A 25,299-nucleotide genomic window follows, 5' to 3' on the forward strand; every position below is an offset into this window, starting at 1 on the left:
TAAGTATGTTAGATAGGTTGGCCAACCCGTCAGCCAAGTAATTTCATTCTCACCAATCTCAGCATTAGTAATGTCAGACCTGCCACTTCTCAGCTTCAGTAATGGCTGGCATGCCGCTTCTCAGCCTTATAGTGTCATTTATTGGGTGATGTAGTAAGGCTTGTACTAGTATGGTAATTATTGCCACTGTTCTATTGAAGATAAAGTATGAGTATAGTTTATTTTTATGTAAGAGTTTAGTAATCTGATAGGTGAATGCTTACTAGCCTAGCTAAAATTACATTTTCATGTTACCCAAAGTCTCTATTGGTACAGTGCCCTAGTTTCCAAATTTTAAAGGACATATCCACTATTTCAAAGGTAAAATGTATTCCTTTCCACCCACACAGCGCATGCCCAAGATATGTTACAGTCTGTTATTTGTTTCTGAGAGAGAGAAACTGGGCCATGATCAAACTTAGCATTTCTTATGTCCCTTATCCAATCATTTGCTCTCCACCAAATTTATGTCACCCTTTTGAGATACCATGTTCCTTCTGCTATGCCTGTTGCTTCCTGCTTGACTCCATTCTCCATCTTAGGGTGGGTACACACCTAACAGATATATCTGCAGATTAAGTGATCTACAGATATATCTGTAGATGATGGTTGTTCATATACACTGAAAGACCATCATCCTCCAGGCAGTCGTGGGTCGCGCTGGCCGGGGGTCGGGGACGTGTCCACCTCCCTCCCTGCCGCTGCATGTGTACGGGCGGTCTACCCGTACACACTTGCCAGTGGCCAGATATGCCTGCAGATATATATGTCCATTGGCTGTGCAGCACAGCCGACGCGATATATCTGTGAATGACGGCGTTCACAGACATATCACTGGTACACACTGGCCAACGGGCACCAGATATATTGGCCGATCAATTGATCGCCCAATATATCTATCAGTGTGTATCCAGCTTTACACCATGGATTCGCCCTATCACATGCAACCCTGTCCTCACTGACATATTCATCACATGAGTGGATAAGCCACTACCCCCCCACAAGATGAACACATTAATCTTCTTTAAATAATTGAAAGCATTGTAATGATCTGATTGGCTAAAGCATATTACATACAGCTGAATTCATAGCTCGAAAAATGGATAAGTAGGAGTTGAAGATTGACACCAACAAATGTTCTCAAATCCTAGTGAAACATGTATTATAAACCAATAACAGAAATGATATCCTCCAGGGAATCCAACCAGAGTTACCCTGAAAATATTAATCCTTACAATTCAATGTCCAGCAAATTTAATTTTTTAATAAATGGCAGAAGTGCAGTACCGCAACGGGATGTAGTTGGCGAAGGTAAGTATCGGGGTGTAGGGGGACGTTAGCGTTAGGTAGCGGAGTCAGGGTTAGGGATTTGGGCGAGGGTTAGGGTTTGGCACCAGGGAGGGAGTGTTAGGATTAGAGTGCAGGGAGGGGGGTTAGGTTTAGGCACCAAGGAGAGAGGGTTAGGGTAGGGGAGGGGGAGGTTAGGTTTAAGCACTAGGGAGGGGGAGTTAGGTTTAGGCATCGGGGAGGTAGGGTTAGGGTAAGGAATCGGGTAGGGGTGGGGAAAATACTTACCAGCAGTTCTTATGGGTGTCATGATTCTGGCTGTCGGGATGCCGCTGTCAGTATTCTGAACAGCGGCATCCTGACAGCCGGGATTTCATACCCAACCCACTGTTACTAATAGAGGCGCATCTTGTGGAGAACAGCTATGAGATCCTGAAGAATGCTTTTGGAAGCAATAAAGACTGATGTGGTGTCAGTTAATCCAACACACATTTGAGGGTTTGATTGTATGCCCGTTCAGAAGCTGATTGCCTCAATAGTCTTTGCTAGGTCAATATGTATTGCTAAAGGCTGTGTCTTTAGTTGTGGTGCTAACAAATTATACCTCATAACCAGTGGAGGCTCCAGAGGGGGTTCTGCAACACAGTTCAAAATTCAAATAGGGGAGTCGCACCAACTGCCAGTGAGTCCCAGCCAGTGATGTTTGGCTTTGTTTGAAATGACAGTTGGTGTGACTCACTATTTGAATTTTGAGCTGTGCTGTAGGCCCACCTCTGGAGCCACCACTGCTCATAACTGTGTAAGTCTTTTGTAGTATAAAATAGCTACAGTACATTATTTTTTCAGTTTTGCCTAAAGTTCAATATTGTGGTACTTGTGAGAGAGTGTGAATTTCAACCCCAGGAAAGTTAATCCTACTGTAAATGGAAATAACATTACCGCTGCCACTTGCAATTGTTAGCTTGGCAAAGTTTATACAAATACAAAATTCAACAATGTTTCATTTGAGCAGCCGGAGTAAATATGGCATGTCCCGGCACATCCCTTCACCTTTGGAAATGTTTATGCATTCTCCACCTGTTTCATCTACAGTAGCCATGAAAAATTGGATTTATTAATAAAGCGGGCCATACATCTATGGCCCGATTCCACGCTCTGCCGATCCAACAATCCAACAATCACCATCGCTGATCCGAGATCCATCAGCAGATCATAGAAATTCAACATGTTAAAAATCTCAGCCTTACCAATTCTGACCATTTTCGTGTTAGGATGGGGTATTGAGATTGTTCAATATGTTAAATAGGAAATATCCCCTATTCCCCTGCCCCCTATTGGCACTAAGGGAAGTTGCGGCAATCAGTCACAGAAGTATGGGCCCCTTAAGGCCACCTTTTGATGTTATTGTTGAATTGGGGCAATTTTTTTTTTATATAGCCAAAATATAAAATATAACCAAAATAGTTTATTTTCCTTTTGGTTTCTGTTAAATAATGGCTAGGGCTACAAAATCGGTTAGGGATGAGATGTAAACTATTAAAACTTTTTGGTTAAAGTGATATTTGAACTTTACATTAATACAAATATCATTAAAAAATAAAGACCCGTCTGTGAGGGCAGTAACTAGGGCTGTGAGAGATGGGCAGCAGAGAGGGGTGTAAGCGAAGGTGGGGAGAGGGGGTGTTGAAGGAATTAATATCTTGGTTAATTTGATTACAATTGAAGGCTTGTAGAACATTTATTTCATGGCTGTTCAAGTATTGTTCCCTGGTCCCTGCTTTGGACTTTATTAGTTTTTATTGTAATACGTACAGTTTTTTTTAATGTAAGCCTTTGATTATAGATCTAGAACTGTTTGCCAATAATATATACTCTATACCAGGGGTTCCCAACCACGGTCCTCAAGGCACACTAACAGTCCAGGTTTTGAGGATAGCCATACTGGAGCACAGGTGACTTAATTAGTACCTCAATTATTTTGATTTAACCATCTGTGCTCAAGCCTGGATATCACCAAAACCAGGACTGTTAGTGTGCCTTGAGGACCAAGGTTGGGAATCACTGCTCTATACTGTATAGACAAGATACAACAAACAGAAGCACAATAAGATAATCAATCAATCAATAATTTGTTGACACATCCACATTACAAATGTATCCGCGAAATTGTGATGCAAGAAACTCAGTTAGATAAAATTATATAAAATACAATAAAAATTTAGAATTTAAGATAACAATCGCTGCAGGAAGAAATTAATAAATAATTACGATAACATTGCATATAATAGTAAAATGCTATAAATGATCTATTATAAACTACGCCATCAATCTACAATCTGAGTGACAGGTTACAGAATGTCTAATGTCTTTAACAAAAGCATTTCCAAGTTTCTTTGTTCTAAAAACATAATTATATATCATAGGTAATTCTGGCCAAGTTACAAACACACAGCTGTGCTGCACACCCATGTACTTGGGAACCTTTGCCCCCTAGTTAAATAGTGTAAAGACGCTAAGTTCCCATCTGTACAATGTCTGGTACACAATGCTAGGGATGAAAGCTGGAATCTGCTGTGTTGTCCATAGATGAAGCTGTTCTTTATTATATTACCTTTATTATGTGTTAGTACAATTATTCTGTTGCATGAGATGAAGATTTAGTTTGTGCTCCTCCTCAAAATCCACATGAATAAATCAAAACAATGAATCTCATCACTGAGCCAATATTATTTGTATAGTATTATGCAGGAGGAAAAGCACAATGATTATATGGACACTTATCCAGATACCTATCTTAGTATACCTCCCATTTGTCCGACTTTTGAAGAATTGTCCTGCTGTCCGACCCACCGGCCAAAGTGTCCCGCGGGAAGGGGGGGGAGTTGGTGGGAGCACTGTCATCACTGTTCTGCATTATAGTGGGTGAATAGATGCTGGGGAGAGCTTCGGGGCAACTCAGTCAGGGCCGTAGCTAGGGTAGTGCGGCCAGTGCCATCGCACAGGGCTCCACAGGTCAGGGGGCGCTGTTTGGCCCAGTCAAATTTCTGTTTATTATCATTCTTGCTTGTAGCTTCCTCTTATTTCATCCCCAGCATCTCCTGGCCTCCCCTATATCTTCCCTGGCCCTTCCCCATGAAGCCATTCCCCTTTTTTGGGTGCATTATGTCCCTTTGAAAAATGAGGGGGGCGCCAATGCTCTTTCTGGCACAGGGCACCAAAAAGTCTAGTTACGGCTCTGAACTCAGTATTAATTATTTAATAAAATAGGGTTGTGCTGAGAAGCCACACCCCTTTCAAACAATGTCACACTCACTTTTCAGGCAAGTACACCATAGGAGCGCAGGGGTCCTAAGTTTACAAACTATGATGTTGGGACGTATGTCTTAGGAGTCGGTTTCTCTTATGGATGGTACTGGTAAGCTAGTACAAAGATATTTAAGGATGAGCATGACTATCTACAACACTATTTTGCCACTTCTGATTGGTTTATTGCAAATTAACCCTTAAGCCGGGTACAACGCAGTTTAGAACAATATATCGTACACATCGATTTCTGGTCATCGTCTATTGCATTGTTCCATCTACTGTCAGGCACAGCAGATGGGACGATGTAATGAACGATGTCGTATAGTTACATGCAGTATGTAATGATACATCACACCAATGTACACGTGATCATGCATTGTGTACAACACACAAGATGTATTGTTGCATCGGTCATCTTACTGCTGGGTCACATCGTCGTTTCGATGTGTACCCAGCTTAAGACAGTCGGAGATAGGCAAAGGTTCATAATATGCCCTATGTAAGTTTACTATATCAGGGAACACCACTCAGCATCTAATGCAATAAACTACGGCCGTGAACGACGGATCAGGCGTACATACTATACTATGTGTAGGATATATTGTTCCAGTCTGCATTGGAATGAGATATTGTACAATGGATGGTGTAGTGTGTACCTAGCTTTACTTCTGTACTGGGACAGCTCTCCTCAATGGCATATGCTCAGTTTAAGATGACACATCCCATTTGACAGGAGGAGCTTGATTCTGTCATCCGGCATGGCTATCGACGAAGAACTCTGAACAGCTTCTCATCTTCTCCCTAGGCTGAGTCCTGGTGATGTAGCCGCTAATCAAACTTCCTTCAGCACAGACTCTGGCCTTCTCCAAGGTACCTCAGCTGCTCCAACAGCTCCTGCTCTCTCTGTACATAGAGTTCATCAATGTGCATTTGGCCTTATCTTCTGCACGCAACATTTTAGCACCTTCCACTCCTCATGCTGATACTCTCCAGAACAATCTATCCCCCCATTGTCCCATAGCATTACACTAACTTAGCACATTGAGTATATAACGATGTCTGATGATGTGTCCTGGATTCTCTCCAAGTAGTGAATGAAAGTCCTGGAAACATCATCAGATACAGAGGAATTGCTGCAAAAACTACTATGCCATTTTATGGAGGATATTTGAAAGATGCCATTTTTTTTGACCCTTCAGTAAAATGAATTAATGCGGATTTGCGATATATCTGTGGCTGCTGGAAAATGAGAGTTATAAGGATAATAAAAGCAGTATGTTAATACATGAGACATACAACCTCTGCGGCTGGTGAAAAACAGATATCAGGATAGTAAAAACACCCCTGATGAACTTAAAATATTGCCGAAACGCATTGGGTATTTTGGAACTAGAAGTAGAGATGTGCACCAGACCATTTTTGCTGGGTTTGGTTCTAATTTGTTATCTGGTTTTGGTTTTGCTAAAATGTCGTGACTGGTCTTGGTTTTGTAATTTGTCATAAAAGCTTAAATCACATACTCTTGTTCTTACAGTAATATTAACCTCAATAATATTAATTTCCAGTCATTTATGGGTAAGTTTACTAAAGTGAGAGTGTTTAGAAGTGGAGATGTTGCCCATACCAACCATTCGGATTCTAGCTATCATATTCTAGCAGGTGCAAGTTAAATGTTACGTAGAATCTAAGTGGTTGCTATGGGCAACATCTCCACTTCTAAAAACTCTTGCTTTAGTAAATTTACCCCTTACAGTCAGTTTTGACCACCTCACAGCTCACAGTATTGTTTTCAATTTTTCACCAATATCAGCCAAAGGCTACAGTGAGCTGACTGGTTAAACTAAGTGACAGAGCAGCAGCACAAATACACGGTACATTACGCCGCACATTAGTGTCCATTAGACACATTACACCACACAGTAGTGTCTGTTTTTACATTATACCACACAGTAGTACCCCTTATACGTTACACCACAGTAGAGCCGCTTATACACATTACGCCAGACAGCAGAGCCCTTAAACAAATTTTGTCAAACAGCAGAGTCCTTATACACATTATGCCATACAGCAGAGCCACTTATACACACTACACCAGACACCCGAGCCCTTATACACATTACGCCACACAACAAAGCCCTTATACACATTATGCCAGACAGCATAGCCCTTATACATATTATGCCAGATAGCAGAGCCCTTATACACATTATGCCAGGAAGCATAGCCATTATACACATTACGCCAGACAGCAGAGCCCTTATACACATTACGCCACACAGCAGAGCACTTCTATAGCTGCAGTACTGCTTACCTACGCTGCAGTCACTGCAGGAGCCTGGAGAGGCAAAGCCGGGAGCCACTGGAGGCAGAGCTGACTGCATAGGAGCTGGACGCCCACAGCTGAGATGTATACTAGTAATATACATCATAGCGGGTGCCCGGAAGATTGTGACAGCAGTGGCCCGGTGTACTGATGTCCCCGCATGCAGCCTGTCAGATCCAATCAGTAGCCGCTACCATGCTAACAAGCCACTGGTTGGCTGAGAGACAGCCATTCTCAGCCAACCAGTAGCAAGGTTACCAATAATAGTGACTGCTGATTGGATCCGAGTAGCCAGCTTTCCGAACCAAAACACTGAGATCCGACGCCGGGATCTCTGTGGTTTGGCTCATTTTTGGATCCAGCCCGGGTGGATTCGGATTGCCTAAAATCTGAAACGCTCATCTCTATCTAGAAGTGATTTTTATCAGAAAGCTTTCTAGTTGTATTTCAGAAGAAGAAGACCTAACCATCCTGCTCACTCAGAAACCTGCACATTATGAAAGGAGATATAACTGCATTTGAATAAGTGGGGAGCACCACTGGACAATATTTATAAGCGCTCCCATGGAAGCTGTTAATCTGTATATTGTGTATATTCTTTTATTGCGTAAATATTATCAAATATAACTATAAATGTAGAATATATATATATATATTATATATATAATATATAATATATACATAAATAGTCCAAAACAGGAATATGAGTGCACTCGCCAGATTTCTTAAAATAGTAGAAATTATTCACTTATATATCAGATATTCAAGTTGACTTTTCGGTCTACTCTGAGACCTTTGTGAAGAGTGCACTCATATTCCTGTTTTGGACTATTTTTGTAATGCCTTTTCAAGAAGAGTATTACTGAGTTTCTGAGCACCCCAGTTATTGTGGATTGTGAGTGAGAGTGCCTGCCGATCACACTATGCACTATATATATAGTCAGTCCGAGTAGCTGCACTCATTGCTTATATCCAATCAAGAGGGGGGAGCTCCATTAAAGACACAGAGGTCCTAGATATAGCTATATAGCTCCAGAGTGATGGGCACTCACCACATTGAAGTAAAATCAGTATATATATATATATATAACAGTATATATATATATATATAACAGTATATATATATATATATATATATATATATACAGCATATATATATAGATATTTATATATATATAACAGTATATATATATATATATATATATTACACACACATTTTCCAGTGTTACAATCTTTAATAAATTATCTTATATACATATTTATACAGCTTTGTACCCAAATACAATCACTGAAGACCTGAGATACGCTTGTAAAGAGGAAGGACAAGTGGAGAAGTTCCCATAGTGACCAATCAGCTACTAGATCTCATTATATTGAATGTACTGTATTTGATAAACATTTGTTACAAGCTGATTGGTGGCCATGGTAAACTTCTCCTCTTTTCCCCTTTAAAAGATGATACATCTCCAATAAGAAACTTTTAGGTAAAGCATATAAAGTGTACATTAATTCCTATTAAATGCTGCAATGTTGCTACAGACTTTGACCACTTATACTCCAAGAATCAGGTCCATTCACGATGAAGCAATGAAAAGTAAATCTTCCTCTCAGTGGGAGGTACCTACTGTATGAGCTTCTGAGGCCAAAGGTTAGAAAATCCACGGACAGAATACTGAACACTTCTGTTTCATGTCAGAATTCTTATGGTTATGAACAGCACTAAATTTCCCCAGAGCTGTCATCTGCAACTATTTATGTGTATGACTAAGGAATTACTGTTTTACCCAACAGATTTGGGGAACTAGCTTTAAATAAAACAGAGAGTTTGTTGGCATGTGTTGACTCCAGTCATTTGTCTTATACTCCACAACAGAGACCTTTAATGTTAAATGTAAACACATCTTGAGAAGCGAGATCTCTTCTAAACAATGAAGTGTTTATGCACACAGCAGGCTATTTAGTACTATGCAATGGAATCATAAGGCCGTTATTTTCCAGCTACTATTCATCTTCCAGTATAAACTTGCTACAGTTTACCTAAATAAAGGGACTCATCTAGGTTTGGGGGCACATCAGTTTCATGGTGTGAATACCCGCATTACTGTAATGCACAGTAATATACCTAGAGTTGAGTGTATTTTAGATTTGCTTCCTATGCCTGGTGTTGTAGAAAGGAGACAGGCAATTGTCTGTCTAAGAAAAAGGGGAAAAAAGGGGGGCAAGAAAAAAGAGAAAAGAAATAGTATAATGGAAAATGGTACACCGCACCAAGGTGGTAAGTAGGTAAGAAGGTCATTTCACCAAGTCAGAAATTGATATCTGGAAATGGACAATGAACAAAAACTGGCAAAACAGAACTCCTTGTTGAAGGTGCATACCTTAAAATATCCTAAAACATAACCTTTAATTAATATATAAAACATATATAGGAATCACAGACTAGCAAGCTTGACATGTAAAATTCAAATGGATACAAAACAAAGATAGAAAATTAAAACTAAATGCAGTAAAGATGTGCAAGGTAAACGTGCATAAAAAAAGGATTGTGGTAATATTCACCTTAAGGGTGAATATCGACAAAGATATAAAGGAGAATATAAAGATTTACATAGTAGAAATAAACACAGATTAAAAAATACACCAAAAAATAGACCAATGACCAATTTGTCATATATATATGAAAAAATTACCTATGAAGTGTTCCTCAAAGCACTGGGAATAAAAATATGCAAGGAATTAAGGAAATGTGTACATAAATGTATAATCGGGAACAGTGGGCCTGATTCAGAGCCGCTCGTAAGCGGGCGCTCGTTCGCTCTGAGCGATGTTCGCACAACTGCGCATGGGTATGGGTCGTAATGCGCATGCGCAAACCAGTCATTGTGGTCGGAAATCATGCGCTTGCAAAACAGCGAGGGGCTGCTAATTTGATTGACAGAATGTACCATTTGTGGGTGGTAACGGGAAGGTGCTTGAAAACGGGGGAGTGGAGATCCGAACGCAGGCGTGCCTAAAGGTCAAAAGGCGTTTAATGGGAGTGCATAATTAGTAAAGGAGCGTCATCGACCACGTCACTTGGTTGTCTTTTAGCCTGAACTGGTCGCAGTGATAGCGGTAAGAAAAACCTACCACAAGCACTGCGAGCAGTTCAGATGCCTTTCGATGTACCCGATTAATCTAATAAATACTGAAGATGATGTGTGATGCGAACGGCAAAGGGGCGTCTTTACAAAATAGCGAGCGCATTTTTCGTTCGCTCGCTCAGACATAGAGGCGTCAACAAACCGCAAAGAGCGAGTGCTCAATTTAAATAGCCAGCCCCTTTTTTGGAACGACCGTCTGCAAATAGCGTCCAGCTCTGAATCAGGCCCCGTGTCTCTGGAGAAGAAATTCAGGATTTGTGCATTTATATACACTGGGATCTGCTTTCTCCAGTCATGCATACTATTAGACTGGGGATGAGAGTCCCATGCTATGGCACAGTTGAAAATACAAACAGAGCTGTTTCTGTTGCCAGTGCTGTTATGAGGTCCAGACCCTGTTGCAAGCAGTGCAAGATTGTGGGCACACCGCAGCAACTGGTGAGAGAACAGCGATATAGAAAAAAGTACCTGTCAATAGATGGTAAGTAATTCCCAGTGGTGCAAAGGTCTGATGGTGCAGGGGTCCCCTGTGTGCACAGAGGAACCCCTGAGCAGTGCCTGACACGTGTTTTGCCGGGGCTTTCTCACTGGCAGCAGAAACAGCTCTGTTTGTATGTGTTTGTATTGTCAACTGTTCTGTTGCAATATGCATGACTGGAGGAAAGAGATTCTAGTGTATATAAATGCACAGATACTGAATTTCTTCTCCGGAGACAGGCAATTGTAAGGTGAGTATAATAAAGGTGTGTTCCAGTAAGTGCAGCATCCCTCCCTCTGGTGATACATCAAGATCTGGATACATCCCCAGATACATATTTTAGGATGCGCATCTCTTACTGGTGCAATGACGACCCTCAGCAACACTATGTAGTCACTTCTGATGTTTGCGGTTTGCGTATTGACCTAATAGTGTATATTTACTAAAGGTTGATTTTAATCGATTTCAAATCTATCTAAATTGATCAACATTAATGTTTTGTTTCTGGGGCTAAATCACACTTAGAAAAAAAATCAAATATTGCCTGTTAGTAAATGTGTGATTTAGCCCCAGAAACACAACATCGATGTTGATCGATCTAGATCAATTTGAAAAACATAAAAATCAACTAAAATTGACCTTTAGTATCTAATTAGCATTGTGACTGTACTATAGTATATCATGTCACGGTTGTATTTGTTATTATTTCATATGTAGCTCAGATACAGCTGTTCAAAATAAATACATTTATTTTTTAAAGTGATTGCTAGAGTTTGGCTTTTTTTTATTAACCTAAACTGTAGTTGATAAATTGTAAATAATGTTTTTTATGTGATTTACTGTATATTATATTCAAATTGTATTTAAAAATGTTTCTTATTATTTTATTTTATTTTAGTATAATCAGCTATGAATGCTGCCCTGGATATGAAAGGATCCCAGGAGAGAAAGGGTGTCCAGCAGGTACGTCACCTCACCTTACCCACTTTGTCTAAAACAGCTTATTATTATATTTGGGCATACTGTATGCCATAAGCTCTCTATTTAGTGCTCATGGCAATCAGGGCCTTATTCAGAGGTGGACACAGTTGCAGCAGCGACTGCGTCTTTGTGCACAGCGCAACTGCAACTTTATGTTGATGGGCTTCCTACTAAGATGCCCACAAGCTGCGACTGTAATCCACCGCTGTGCATAAGAAAGTGCTCCATCGGTCGCACTATAGGACACTGCAGCAGCACTATGGAGGTGCAGGATGTTATAGGACACTGCAGCAGCACTATGGAGGCGCAGGATGTTTCTCTGTACATAGCCACCGGTGCCAGTGCAACTCTGCATTGCCTGTAGCATGTGCAGTGCGAAAACACAAGATAAGCTCAGCAAACGGGTACACTCAACTTTGCATTGGCCCATATGTTGGCAGAAAGAATAACTAATATTTTAACCAACCTTGAATGCACTTTAATTTCTGATAATACTCTTACTGTACCAATATTTGAAACATAAACCAGGAAAACTGAACCCACCACTAATGTAGTGTCTCCTATTACATGCATAGCCCTATAATAAGTCCTCCCAAATACCACCTTCTTATTAGTAATAAAAAGCACACACAACCGTCGTGCTTTGACACGTCACTCTTGGGGTCTGAAAATCGTGATTGCCCCACAAAATACTATTGGGAAAAAACACACTGATATGTGATTTGACATGGTATCAAATCTTTCATAGGGAGTAGATTGAGGGCGGTATCCAATTAGCCCCTACGCCGGTACTTTTCAGGGCTTTTTTTTGGAGACCTGATATATATCCACTAAAACACTGTACTGAATAGATACTGCATAGATACTACTATCCCAAAAAAATAATTTACTATTAAAATATAACTTTTATTAACATTTATTAATACCAATTCCTGGTTATCATCAATAAAATCAGCTAAATAAAATATAGAATAGGGATGAAAATTAAAATCAAGGCTGCAATTTGTCTATGTGTCCCACTCAATTTGTCTATGTGTCCCACAGCTATAGCGAGCGGCCAAAAAGATGGTTGTGATGGTCTTGACCATCGCGACATCGGGCTTGCGACGAGACCCTTGTGGTAGGGTCTCGTCTGCCGCAAGCCTCAAAGAGCTTTCGACTCTATCAGAGCCAAAAGCACTCTCACTCTGACATCACTTGTGTCAGTGCATGAGCACTGGCCCAACATCGACCCGCTTGCGAGCGCTCTGCGCTCGCGAGCGGGTCTGAATCAGACCCAGAGTTCCTATTCAATGAGTATCAACAGATGTTATTGAGAATGTGTCGATCCTGAATGTTAATGCAGATTTATTCCCATAGGAGCAGACCATTTAATAATGCCAAACAGGATATTATAACAATTAAAGATCTATTATTCGCTTAATATAATCTCAAATTATTTCAGGTCTCAATGCAGTCAACATGTATTCAATTGCTTATGGGCTTCACTTAGCAGTGGCGTATGTTCATTCCAGATGCCCGGAGGCGAGTTATAATGTATTGCCCCCCCCCCCGGTCACAGCCGCTGACACTGTAATGTAGCAATTTGCATGCATACAGGCTATAGATAGACGAAGGCAGCAGCTGATGTTCTGACATGGAGCTCTCCACTAGTGTATGGTGGCTTCCCAGGTACCGGGAAGGGGTGTCATGTATTGGGCGGCCATGAAGGTACACTCCGGGTACATAGTTACAGCCCTAAGTGGGATGAATATGTTGTGGACAATGGAGGAGGTGCCCCTTCAGAGCTGGAGCCCGGCGGCAGTTGCCTCCATTGTCTCCCATAGTTCAGACCCTGTTACTTAGTGGCCTTTGTTCATTGCTCCCTAATATATAGTCCCCATTTAGGAGCCGTTGTACATAGCTCCAAACAGTGTAATTCACCCTGTAATGATTTTATTATTATACAGTGTAGCCCCTTGTCACATGTATATCACTGGTTTCTCATATATTCATACTGCCCATAATATTCAAGGCACATTACTCATGAACAACATTGAGCACACCCTGCCGGGGACACACTACACGATATCGCTCAGGGAGCATTTTGTCTAGTGTTTATGCTCCTTAATTGAGCATACGCACGGTCAGATTTGTCATATGTGTCAGATGAACGAATGAACGATTTGATGAATGATTTGACCAACGATTTGAATGATTTGAACTACAAACGATTTTTGACTGCATTAAAATTAATGGAATCGTCCAAATTTGACTGCAAACACATCAGATGTCAGATATCGTTATCTGACAAACGGGAAAGCGCATCGTTCATCGTTCATCTGACAAACATGTCAGATATGTCAGATTTTCCTTTAGATATGAAAGATGGAACAATTTTTAAAATCATTATCGTTCAAATCTGAAGAAAAATCTGACCGTGTGTATGCACCATAACAGTCTGCACTATAACAGAGTCGGGTCAAACTGTAACAGTATCGGTGTCCCACTTGCCGGTCACCTTATTCATCAGCACTCGCACACTCTTTCATGTACAATAATTGTTAATACATATGAACATATTATTTCAACTAGGGCTCATGTTAAGACAGTTGCAGCTAACGCCGACGTGCGCGCTGGGACCTGATATGTTCCCAAAAATTATCCCCGAAAAGTGCAGATTTTTCACCGCTGAAATTATCACGGATCGTATGTATTTTCTCCCGAACAAATAGGATACCGGGATGAAAAATGGGTGATTAAAGGGGATTATCTGCGAAAAATCCTCATTTTCGCCTCCAAAAATATATCTGGGATAATTGGATATCCACCTTAGGTTCCTATTCATTAAGATTTGCTATGGCCCCATGGAAATTAAGTATTTTACACACCACAAGTTGCGGTGGAAGATACAATTGTACTAGAGGAATTCAGGATTGCTCCAATGTTGGGACAGTTGCTCCGAAAAGCCCAGAATTGACACTGCTAAATAGTGTTACTGCACACGCGTGACCTAAGGTTACATGTGCACACAGCAAGTACTGAAGGATGTAAAGAGGTTTATTCTAACTGGAGCTCCTTAGGAAGGAGCAAGGATCAACAGGTTAACCAAAGTGTATCTACAAATGCGCCAAGTTACATTGTGGTTGAAGGCGCCACAAACGTGCCCACGCATCCCACTATGCGATTCCCCATGCCTGCATATACACTATGGCGGGCACTGCGATCACACCATGCATGCCTATGAAGCGTGTTCACATATGCAGTGCTCTTATCTGCTTACGGATGCGCATCTCACGCTGTGCGTGGCGTGATTTGCAGCGCCAGCTGCAAGGGTATAGCTGGGCATATCTGTATAATGGGTGCAGAGTGTCAGGTGTACATGACCCCTGCACCCATGGACTATGCTTAGCGTTCCGTCTCTGTTGCGGAGATCACAGAGAAAGTGCCATCAGCACCCTATGTGTGTGCGCAGTAGACTGGCACAGAGGGGGGTCTGTACAGAAATGGCGCACAGGTCCCCCTCTCTGATAAAGTGCTCATGGCGCTAACGCCATCTGGAGACAGTTTCCAAAGTCAATTAGTTTTTAAATGTACCGGTCGTTGCATTGGGTAAAAATTGCAATCACTTAAATCTTGAATCAACCAGAACTGTATTCGGATTTAGCTTTTGACCAAGCAATTTGTTCTTGCCTCTATATTATTCGTGTACGTTAGCATATATTTTGGGCACTTTTCGGTATAAACTTTTATACATATATTAAGTAAAGCCAGTATTTAAAAAAAAAAAATATATAAAAAAAATATCTTAGAACTGCAGAGTTACTGTGTTATTGTGTAAACAACTTCATGAACTAATATTGATGTTATATTCAGAAGTTGCTAGTTGATGTTACAAGTGAGATGAAAAAAAACTTTTTTGTTTATTTGCCTAAATGCAAATCTTAAACTGTGATTTAAGCAAATTATGATTAAAGGATGTATTAATAGGACATCAAAGTTAAGCCAACAGAATTTGTTAAAAGCAGCAATGGTGACTCTGTTCTTGAAATCATTTCTTTTAATGTCATCTGCAGCACTTCCTCTTTCAAATATTTATGAGACACTGGGAATTGTTGGAGCAGCTACAACAAAGTTGTATTCAGACAGCGCTAACTTAAGACCTGAAATTGAGGGTCCTGGAAGCTTTACAATTTTTGCACCAAGCAACGAAGCATGGGCTGCCCTGCCAGCTGTAAGTATCCGAGCAGTCTGCAGAAGGGATAAAGTATGATTATTGTGTTGTAAAACTGAGCACAAAGACTGCAAATAACCAAAAACATGTGCAGATATTTTACTGTCTGTTTGACATTAATTGCTACATGATGTTTTGCAGGAAATATTGGATGCTTTAGTGAGCAATGTTAACATTGAACTTCTTAACGCATTACGGTATCATATGGTTGACAGACGCCTTCTCACAGATGAGCTGAGACATGGAATTACTATACCATCAATGTACCAAAACCTGGACATACATGTACACCACTATCCCAATGGAGTAAGTGTCCTCTCGATTACTAACATACAGCCTGATTATATTGTTTAATCACTTACATTTCTGGAAAAATTATAGCCTACCAGCCTTCTCTTAGCTTCTCACTCACTCCATCCACCCGTCCACCTTGACTCATGTCTAGTTCACCCTTCAGCTGTTCACCTCTTTCTATTAACAGGCCCTCCTCCCTCTTGTTATACCCGAGCTCTATCCATTTCACCAGTGCTCCTTGACTTTTGTCTCCCTGACCCCTTCATATAAAAATAGCATAGGCTTTTGCACAGTACCAGTCTTTGGTTTCACTGTGTGGTGTCATATTTCCAAATATATCACTAGAAAGATGGGGTCTATTTACTAAGCAGTGTTAGGAGACAGAGTGAAAAGTGATAAGAAAGTGATAAGGTGCCAGCCAATCAGCTCCCAACTGTCATTTTTCAAACACAGCCTGTGAGATGACAGTTGGGAGCTGATTGGCTGGCATCTTATCACTTTCTTACCACTTTTCACTCTGTCTCCTAACACTGCTTAGTAAATAGACCCCTAAATATGGTAGGAACCTACTTGCCGCATCACTTCTGCTCTGGGTACAGGGTGTGTGGTACAGGGCCCCCCTGGACCCAGGAGCCCATTTGCACCACATTCCCTGCACCCATTATAAATATGCCTATGTTCCCTTGATGACTCACCACTACAGATTTACCCTTGCCCTTGTACTGTAATGTTTTTGTGCATGCTGTATACTCAAGGACTATCTGCTGTATATTGTACTTATGCTGTGTTACTTGTTTTTATGTTTACCCCATATAAGGCACTCAATAGACTTTGTGGTGCTGAATAAATAAAAGCTAATCTGATAATGGAAAAACTCATTATACAAAATTCAATCCTACAAACATATACGGTATCGATCACATTGATATTTCTATATGTTGCCGTGATGTTTAACAATTGTATAATTTTACCCCATTTTGCAAAATGACGGAATAAAATTTCTAAGAACAGTAAAAATTTCAGATATTTTGTTAAATGAGCCCAAATACTTTGCTTTACCCATCACATTTAGGATTGATAATGCAATTTTCTGTTAACTTGCAACTTTAAAAATATTTAAAATTCTGTTGTAGAAAAGCATTCTTATACCATAAATGCAGTTGTGATTTTAAATAAAATACTAAGTATGAATCATGGCTGTTACTAGGGGTGTGCGAGCTATGCCATCGCACAGGGCGCAGGGCTTGCCTGGAAAGGTACCCTGAAGTCAGTAGCACAGCTGCAGAGCCACCCAGAGTGTCCTTAGGAGCTGTAGAGTGACACTCCGGGCAGTGATCTACTTACTAGAGGTGGATGCCCTGTCCCCTAGGTGTGACGTCATGACATGATGGGTTTAGGGTGCGAGGCCGACACATAGCATAGAGCCCCGCTACGACCCTGAGCATTGTAAGCACAAATCCTGCAAAGCGAAAACGCATAAAACAGTGACACTGTAAATTTGACCTTTCTTCTACCTGCTTGATTTTGTAAAATTGTCTTTCATAAATGGCACCTATAGTGCGCTATTACGAAATGAGATGTCAAAGTATAGGTAACAAGGATACACAATGCCACATGCGATATACAACTGTTAATATGTAAAGTTTGTAAATGTCTAAAACATGCAATTAAGTACTGTACTTAGAGGGAAAGTTAAACCAGACAATGGCTTGATAAGCTGTATCTGCTTTCTAACTATAACGTGAATATCTAAATTCTAATAAAATACAGACGGGTGCTTTCATGGTGTAAAACCTTCTAATCATTTTTTTTTTAAAAGTATAAAAACATAAACCAGACATAGTATACTCTAAGGCTTATTCCAACTGCAGATGCTATAAATGTTGGTACTCTGCCAGTGTAACAACATGCAGACAGGAGCAGCATACATGAATGACTTCACATTATGTACCAAGCCATGCATACAACGCGTTTCATCACTAAGACTTTATCAGGATGGTACATAGCTTGTTGTGTTCTATAGCACATTTGTATTATGAAAGCCCATAAATAGCAGTTATATTTTCATTTCAGTACTAATTCTCTCACACAAGGTTATAATCCACATGATTACAATACAATACAATACAATACAACACTGAATGCTGAAGCTTATAACAAAATTATAACTTCTAATTTATTACTTTTATCAACCTCAGATAAAAACATTAACCGAAAACCAAATACACAATCTTGACAATCTTAACTATAGGAGACAAAAAACTGGTACATGGATAATACCAAACAAGTATTTTCTGAACTAAGATACAAAGAAGCATCTAAATATATCAATATGTCTGTCATCATTAATAATCAGCTGTACTACAGTGTCAGTGCATAAATAGTGCTCTTATCATAATATGGGTAGAGACATTATTCCCAATACATTAATCTGTATGGAGATATGGGATAAATATCCAGTGCACACACACTGCCTAGGCCCCCAGGAGCTTAAGGGCTCTGTTTACGACAATCCGCATTGGGAATGCAGATTGTAGTGTGATACTACCGATTGAATTTGCATTGCGAATTCAGCCAATATCACAGGGATTTACTAAAAATCCCTTGCAGGGACAAGCTCTGTCCCTGCGAATCCCCTCCGCACACCTATCATGGCATTTTCGCAAAAAATACAGTGACAAGTGCCCGCACATGTGCCGACTGGCCGCCGCTAAGCCCCGCCCCTGTCACTAAGCCCCGCCGCCGCGATCGCGACCCCCTCTCAAGACACTTACCTCTGGTGATCGGGGCTCCCATGATGTCCTCCATGGCTCCGGTCAGCTGATCTCCCATCCTGCACTGGGACCTGGTCAGCTGACCGGGTCCCAGTGGAGGATGGGAGACCAGCTGACCGGAGGGAGGACATCACCGGAACCCCGATCTCCGATCCATGGACTCAGGTAAGTTATTTTTTTTTTCACTATTTTTTATTTTTTAGCAGTTATCAGCTTGTGGTCTGTTTAGAGCGGAGCAGGAGTCCGGTAACCGGGGGATACCCTGGATAATGTAACCTCCAGGTGGCGTTATTATCACAGGGCTTCCCCCGGTATGTTTTTCACAATTTATTTTTAGTAACTACCAGACAGATCGCATTTCTCATTATAATTATGGGAAAATGCGATCTGATTCCTAAAAATATTTGGTAATTAGGGCTTGGAGTAGAATTTTACGAATTCTACTCCAACTGCCCTTTAGTAACTTTAGGTGATACTAAAATAATGTGAAAAGGGTGTGAAAACACCCTTTTTCACTTTATTTTAGTAAAAGTAAATGATAATAAATAGAGCCCATTGTTTGAAATACATTTTAAATGCTTTTCTAGCACTCCTGCCACCAGCTAAGACTGAAATGTTTGGTCACTTATGCCATCAGTGTCACTCTTAATTATCTTTTTGCCATCCTTCTGAGTTTTTTATGGGATCCCCACAAACAGGTCACTGGGGTGCCCCATTTTTTTTTCAAACCATATGTATCCCCTTCTTTTCTTACCAATATTTTGGTTTCTCTGCAATGGGGGACCTGTGAAGAAATTGAGCCTCCATAGGCAGACATTGTCTTGAGCCAGTATTCAGTATGCATATAGGAGATCATGTGGTACAGTAGTTACCTATTTGCATAGGAATGATATGTCATCTTCATACAAAGACATTCATCCAGATATTACATAGTTATAAAGGTTTTGGGGCAGGGCAAAAGATGAACTTCCATGATTAAACATCTCTCCAGCTCACCCCCCTGTGTTCCCCCAGCAGCTCACCATCCATCTGTCCTTTCAGCAGCTCACCGCCCACCTGTCCCACAAACAGCTTATCTATCCCTCTGTCCCTCCAGCAGCTCACCTCCCCCTCTGTCTCTCCAGCAGCTCACCATCCCTGTGTCCCTCCAGCCCCCTCTCACCTTTTTTGCCTTCTGCACAAGATGGGCCTGATGGGGAGATTTATGCTAATGAATTCACAACCACTGCGATCTCTTATGGATTGCAATTGCAAAAATATGCTACTGTCTTCCAAAGTTTATACGCGCATAGGTATGCACATTGCTGCCTTTTCATATCAATCAGACAATATGCATCAGCGTAAACATCGGAAACATCGACGCAGATTGGGCAGACATGCAACTTCAGAGTGAAGTCTGACCTATCTCAACTACTGCGTCTCTCCTCGTTTCCGTAGCAATGCCAATTACATCCCCCCAAATGCTTACTACCTGTCACTCACTTTGCAAGTGAAACCTCTGTACGAGCGTAATTGCAAAGCAATCGCAAAGCAAAACAGTACGAATTTCATGTACATAGGTCCTCCTTTCCCACTGCACATAATTATATGAAGTAGACAGCTCTCCAGACCAGTGTTTTCATATGCGGAGTATACCAAAATAGAATGTATATAGTGTAATACAATTTTAAAATTATCTCTAGAGATGTACTCCAAGGAATCACTAAAAATGACAATATAATGCAAGAAAAACAATACAATAAAAGCGTAGACATTCAGAGCAAATATGTATCCCAAAAGTGGCTGAATACGGGACAATTACCAGCCGATTTTAAGAACTGGCAACGGACAGTTCTTAGAAGCATGTGTGAGATTTGGATGTCCCTGCTACAGACATGGGTCATCCATTCATCACAGCTCCAAAGCCACTCCGTGAGTCAGCCGTCAGTCACCTCCAGGATCCAATAATGGCACCCACGCATTCTGACCCTCCAAGGGTCTTTCTCAAGGTAAGCCTTGTCAGGGAGCCATCTAGGAGGAGTCCCTGTCATAGCTGGGTAGTCACCGTGCAGGGCCGTGGCAGAACTAGTTCCGCCTACAAATACAAGTGACAGTATGCAGTTCCACCCCATTCTGACCCAACTTAGCCCCTGTTGTTACCCAATCCCAAGTACTTAATAGCCTTCATAGAGAGAAAGGACCAATCACTTTTCAGAAGGTGTATCTCTTTCAGCCAATTACAAATGTCCACTTTGTTAAAATTAGTTAATACTTTCACTTTGTTGGTAATATGATTTTTGGGTTCATATCAATTAGGTGCAAATTGGCTCCTTTAAGTCATTCGCACAGTAGGCTCACATTATTTGTCCGCACCTCCCAGGGCAGGTGAAAAGGTAGGGAAAATCTTTATTTTAGGGTAAAATTGTCAGGACATAGGGCCTGATTCAGCAAGGTCACAATTGCTAAGCTGCATGCAGGCATCTTTGCAATTGCGATCCTTGCAGATATGGTAATGCACAGGAGGCATCATGCTGGATACTCTGCGGGAACATCAGCCTGCAAAAATGATCATTGGGGTCACGCAAGCCAGTCGCCGCAGATGAGAGGAAGAGGCCAGGAAATCTCCATCAGCTGATGGAGAACCTGGTCTCTTTCCCACCCCGCCAACGGTGGCTACACACCTCCGTTTCAAGAAACTGATGTCATCGCAATGACAGTCTGCTGTCAGTCTGCGTGCGGGATCACAGACCCGTTCTGCACATGCACAGAACGGGTCAGGCACCTGCACAGTTTCCCGATCATCAGGAATCTGCATTCAACAGTGCACTGCTGAATAAAGCCCTTAGTGCATAACCTCTGGTACACCCCTCCCAATGTATAATCATGTTCTTGGAGGGGTTTATTTAAATAGAATAATTTAGCCAATAAAGACTTTAGTTTTCAGGTGAATTTCTCTACAAAGCTCAATAATGGGTAAATGATGTAAGACAGGTATGTGGAGGTGTAAATGATGTAAGGACAGGTATGTGAAGGTGTAAATGATGTGGGACAGGTATGTGGAGGTGTAAATCATGTGGGACAGGTATGTGGAGGTGGAAATAATGTGGGACGGGTATGTGGAGGTGTAAATGATGTTGGACAGGTATGTGGAGGTGGAAATTATGTGGGACAGGTATGTGGAGGTGTAAATGATGTGGTACAGGTATGTGGAGATGTAAATGATGTGGGCCAGGTATGTGGGGGTGGCAATGATGTGGGACAGGTATGTGGAGGTGTATATGATGTAAGGACAGGTATGTGGGGGTGGAAATGATGTGGGACAGGTATGTGGAGGTGTAAATGATGTAAGGACAGGTATGTGGAGGTGTATATGATGTAAGGACAGGTATGTGGGGGTGGAAATGATGTGGGACAGGTATGTGGAGGTGTATATGATGTAAGGACAGGTGTGTGGGAGTGGAAATTATGTGGGACAGGTATGTGGAGGGGTAAATGATGTAAGGACAGGTATGTTGAGGTGTAAATGATGTGGGACAGGCATGTGGAGGTGTATATGATGTAGGACAGGTATGTGGAGGTGTAAATGATGTAGGACAGGTATGTGGAGGTGTATATGATGTGGGACAGGCATGTGGAGGTGTAAATGATGTGGTACAGGTATGTGGAGGTGTAAATTATGTGAGACAGGTATGTGGAGGAGCAAATTATGTGAGACAGGTATGTGGGGGTGCAAATTATGTGAGACAGGTATGTGGGGGTGGAAATGATGTGGGACAGGTATGTGGAGGTGTAAATGATGTGGTACAGGTATGTGGAGGTGTAAATGATGTGGGACAGGTATGTGGAGGTGTAAATTATGTGAGACAGGTATGTGAGGTGGAAATGATGTGGGACAGGTATATGGAGGTGCAAATGATGTGGGACAGGTATGTGGAGGTGGAAATTATGTGGGACAGGTATGTGAGGCGGAAATGATGTGGGACAGGTATATGGAGGTGCAAATGATGTGGGACAGGTATGTGGAGGTGTAAATGATGTTGGACAGGTATGTGGAGGTGGAAATTATGTGGGACAGGTATGTGGAGGTGTAAATGATGTGGTACAGGTATGTGGAGATGTAAATGATGTGGGCCAGGTATGTGGGGGTGGCAATGATGTGGGACAGGTATGTGGAGGTGTATATGATGTAAGGACAGGTATGTGGGGGTGGAAATGATGTGGGACAGGTATGTGGAGGTGTAAATGATGTAAGGACAGGTATGTGGAGGTGTATATGATGTAAGGACAGGTATGTGGGGGTGGAAATTATGTGGGACAGGTATGTGGAGGTGTATATGATGTAAGGACAGGTGTGTGGGAGTGGAAATTATGTGGGACAGGTATGTGGAGGGGTAAATGATGTAAGGACAGGTATGTGGAGGTGTAAATGATGTGGGACAGGCATGTGGAGGTGTATATGATGTAGGACAGGTATGTGGAGGTGTAAATGATGTAGGTCAGGTATGTGGAGGTGTATATGATGTGGGACAGGCATGTGGAGGTGTAAATGATGTGGTACAGGTATGTGGAGGTGTAAATTATGTGAGACAGGTATGTGGAGGAGCAAATTATGTGAGACAGGTATGTGGGGGTGCAAATTATGTGAGACAGGTATGTGGGGGTGGAAATGATGTGGGACAGGTATGTGGAGGTGTAAATGATGTGGTACAGGTATGTGGAGGTGTAAATGATGTGGGACAGGTATGTGGAGGTGTAAATTATGTGAGACAGGTATGTGAGGTGGAAATGATGTGGGACAGGTATATGGAGGTGCAAATGATGTGGGACAGGTATATGGAGGTGCAAATGATGTGGGACAGGTATGTGGAGGTGTGAATGATGTGAGACAGGTATGTGGAGGTGTAAATGATGTGGGACAGGTATGAGGGGCTGTAAATGATGTGGGACAGGTATGTGGAGGTGTAAATGATGTGGGACAGGTTTGTGGAGGTGTAAATTATGTGAGACAGGTATGTGGGGGGGGAAATGATGTGGGACAGGTATGTGGGGGTGTAAATGATGTGGGACAGGTTTTTGGGGGTGTAAATGATGTGGGACAGGTATGTGGAACCTCCAGTACTTTCCTTACGGCCACTAACAGAGTTATATATGGTTCTGCTATCTTAGGCCCTCATTCAGAGCCGTTCGCTATTTGCGTTCGTTCAAAAACAAGGGGTGGCTATGCAAATGATCCGTTCGCACATTGCAGTCTGTTCACACCTCTAAGTCTGAACGAGCGAGCAAAACATACGCTCTTTATTTCTTAAAAACGCCCCCTGGCCGCTCGCACCATACGTCATGTCCGCTATTTATTAGATTAATCGAGTACATCGAACAGGATATGAACTGCTCGCTATTCTTGTGGTTGGTTTTTTCAACCGCTATTTTGCGAGCAGTTCTGAGTTCAAAAAAACCAAGTGACGTGGTCATTGACGCTGCTATATTAATTATGCACACCCATAAAACGCCCGTTTTGACCTTTAAGCACGCCTGCGAACGGATCTCCACTCCCCGTTTTCAAGCACCTTCCCCTGTTACCACCCACATACGCCTCATTCTGTCACTCAAAATAGCAGGCACTCGCTATATTGCGTACAAATGTTTTTCGGCCGCACTGACTGGTTCGCGCATGCGTACTAAAAACCGTACGCATGCGCAGATGTGCGAACATTGCTCGCAACGAGCGTACTGCCGCTAGCGAGTGGCTCTGAATGAGGGCCTTAGTTGCCACTTTTTTGGGGGTCCAGGATGGCTTCCCCACTTTTTCATGCACTTCTCCAACGTTGCATATTGTAGAAAAGTCGTGCTCCCTCACAGTGAGTACCGCAAACTGGCATTTCTCACTGAATCTTGCATTTCTTGTATGAGAGTTTCATATTACAAACTAGTTTTCACAACCTCGCTCCTAATTGAATTGACTTCTTTATCTTTACGTTTGTTATACCAAAACCAATTTATTCATCGAATGCACAGTAAAGCATTAGTCTTTTATACAGTATTTAGTGAAAAATCTGTCTGTCTAAGTTGACTCTAACAATATTTTATTAATATTTATTAGCATAAATTACATATAAATTTACAACAGACTGGTAACAAATTTTTAATTAGTACAATCCCTGCCAAACATCTACATGAGCCAAATATAAAAGTAGGAAGTTGATGCTTGTATTTAATATATATTAAAAACTAAGCCAAAATGTGTTGTTATAATAATCAAGTGTATAAGTCTTATTGAAACGGAAGTAGCACTCTGTGTATGTATAAGTTATATTGAAGAGGTAAAGTCTAATATTGAAGGAACAACTGAAAAATACAATTACATATATATTGATAAAAAAATAATTAGCACATAAGGGCTCTAAAAATGCCTTGAGATAACCCTATTTCAACATATATAATACTAAACTAAACAAGTACTATTAATTGCTACCAACTGTGGACAA

At 41.3% G+C, this 25,299-nt stretch overlaps 1 protein-coding gene across 1 annotated transcript in view; it reads left to right on the forward strand.

Moving 5' to 3' along the window:
* Nucleotides 1-25,299, forward strand: part of TGFBI (transforming growth factor beta induced) — an 82,076-nt gene that overhangs the window by 11,113 nt on the left and 45,664 nt on the right. The window contains exons 3-5 of the mRNA XM_088445991.1: nucleotides 11,475-11,539; nucleotides 15,613-15,770; nucleotides 15,912-16,076. Of these exons, the coding sequence (XP_088302117.1) occupies nucleotides 11,475-11,539; nucleotides 15,613-15,770; nucleotides 15,912-16,076 (388 nt within the window). The remainder of the gene's footprint in view (nucleotides 1-11,474; nucleotides 11,540-15,612; nucleotides 15,771-15,911; nucleotides 16,077-25,299) is intronic.

This window comes from Taudactylus pleione, unplaced genomic scaffold (genome assembly GCF_031769625.1).
Source record: "Taudactylus pleione unplaced genomic scaffold, aTauple2 ptg000392l, whole genome shotgun sequence".
In the NCBI taxonomy this organism is placed as follows: Eukaryota; Metazoa; Chordata; class Amphibia; order Anura; family Myobatrachidae; genus Taudactylus; species Taudactylus pleione.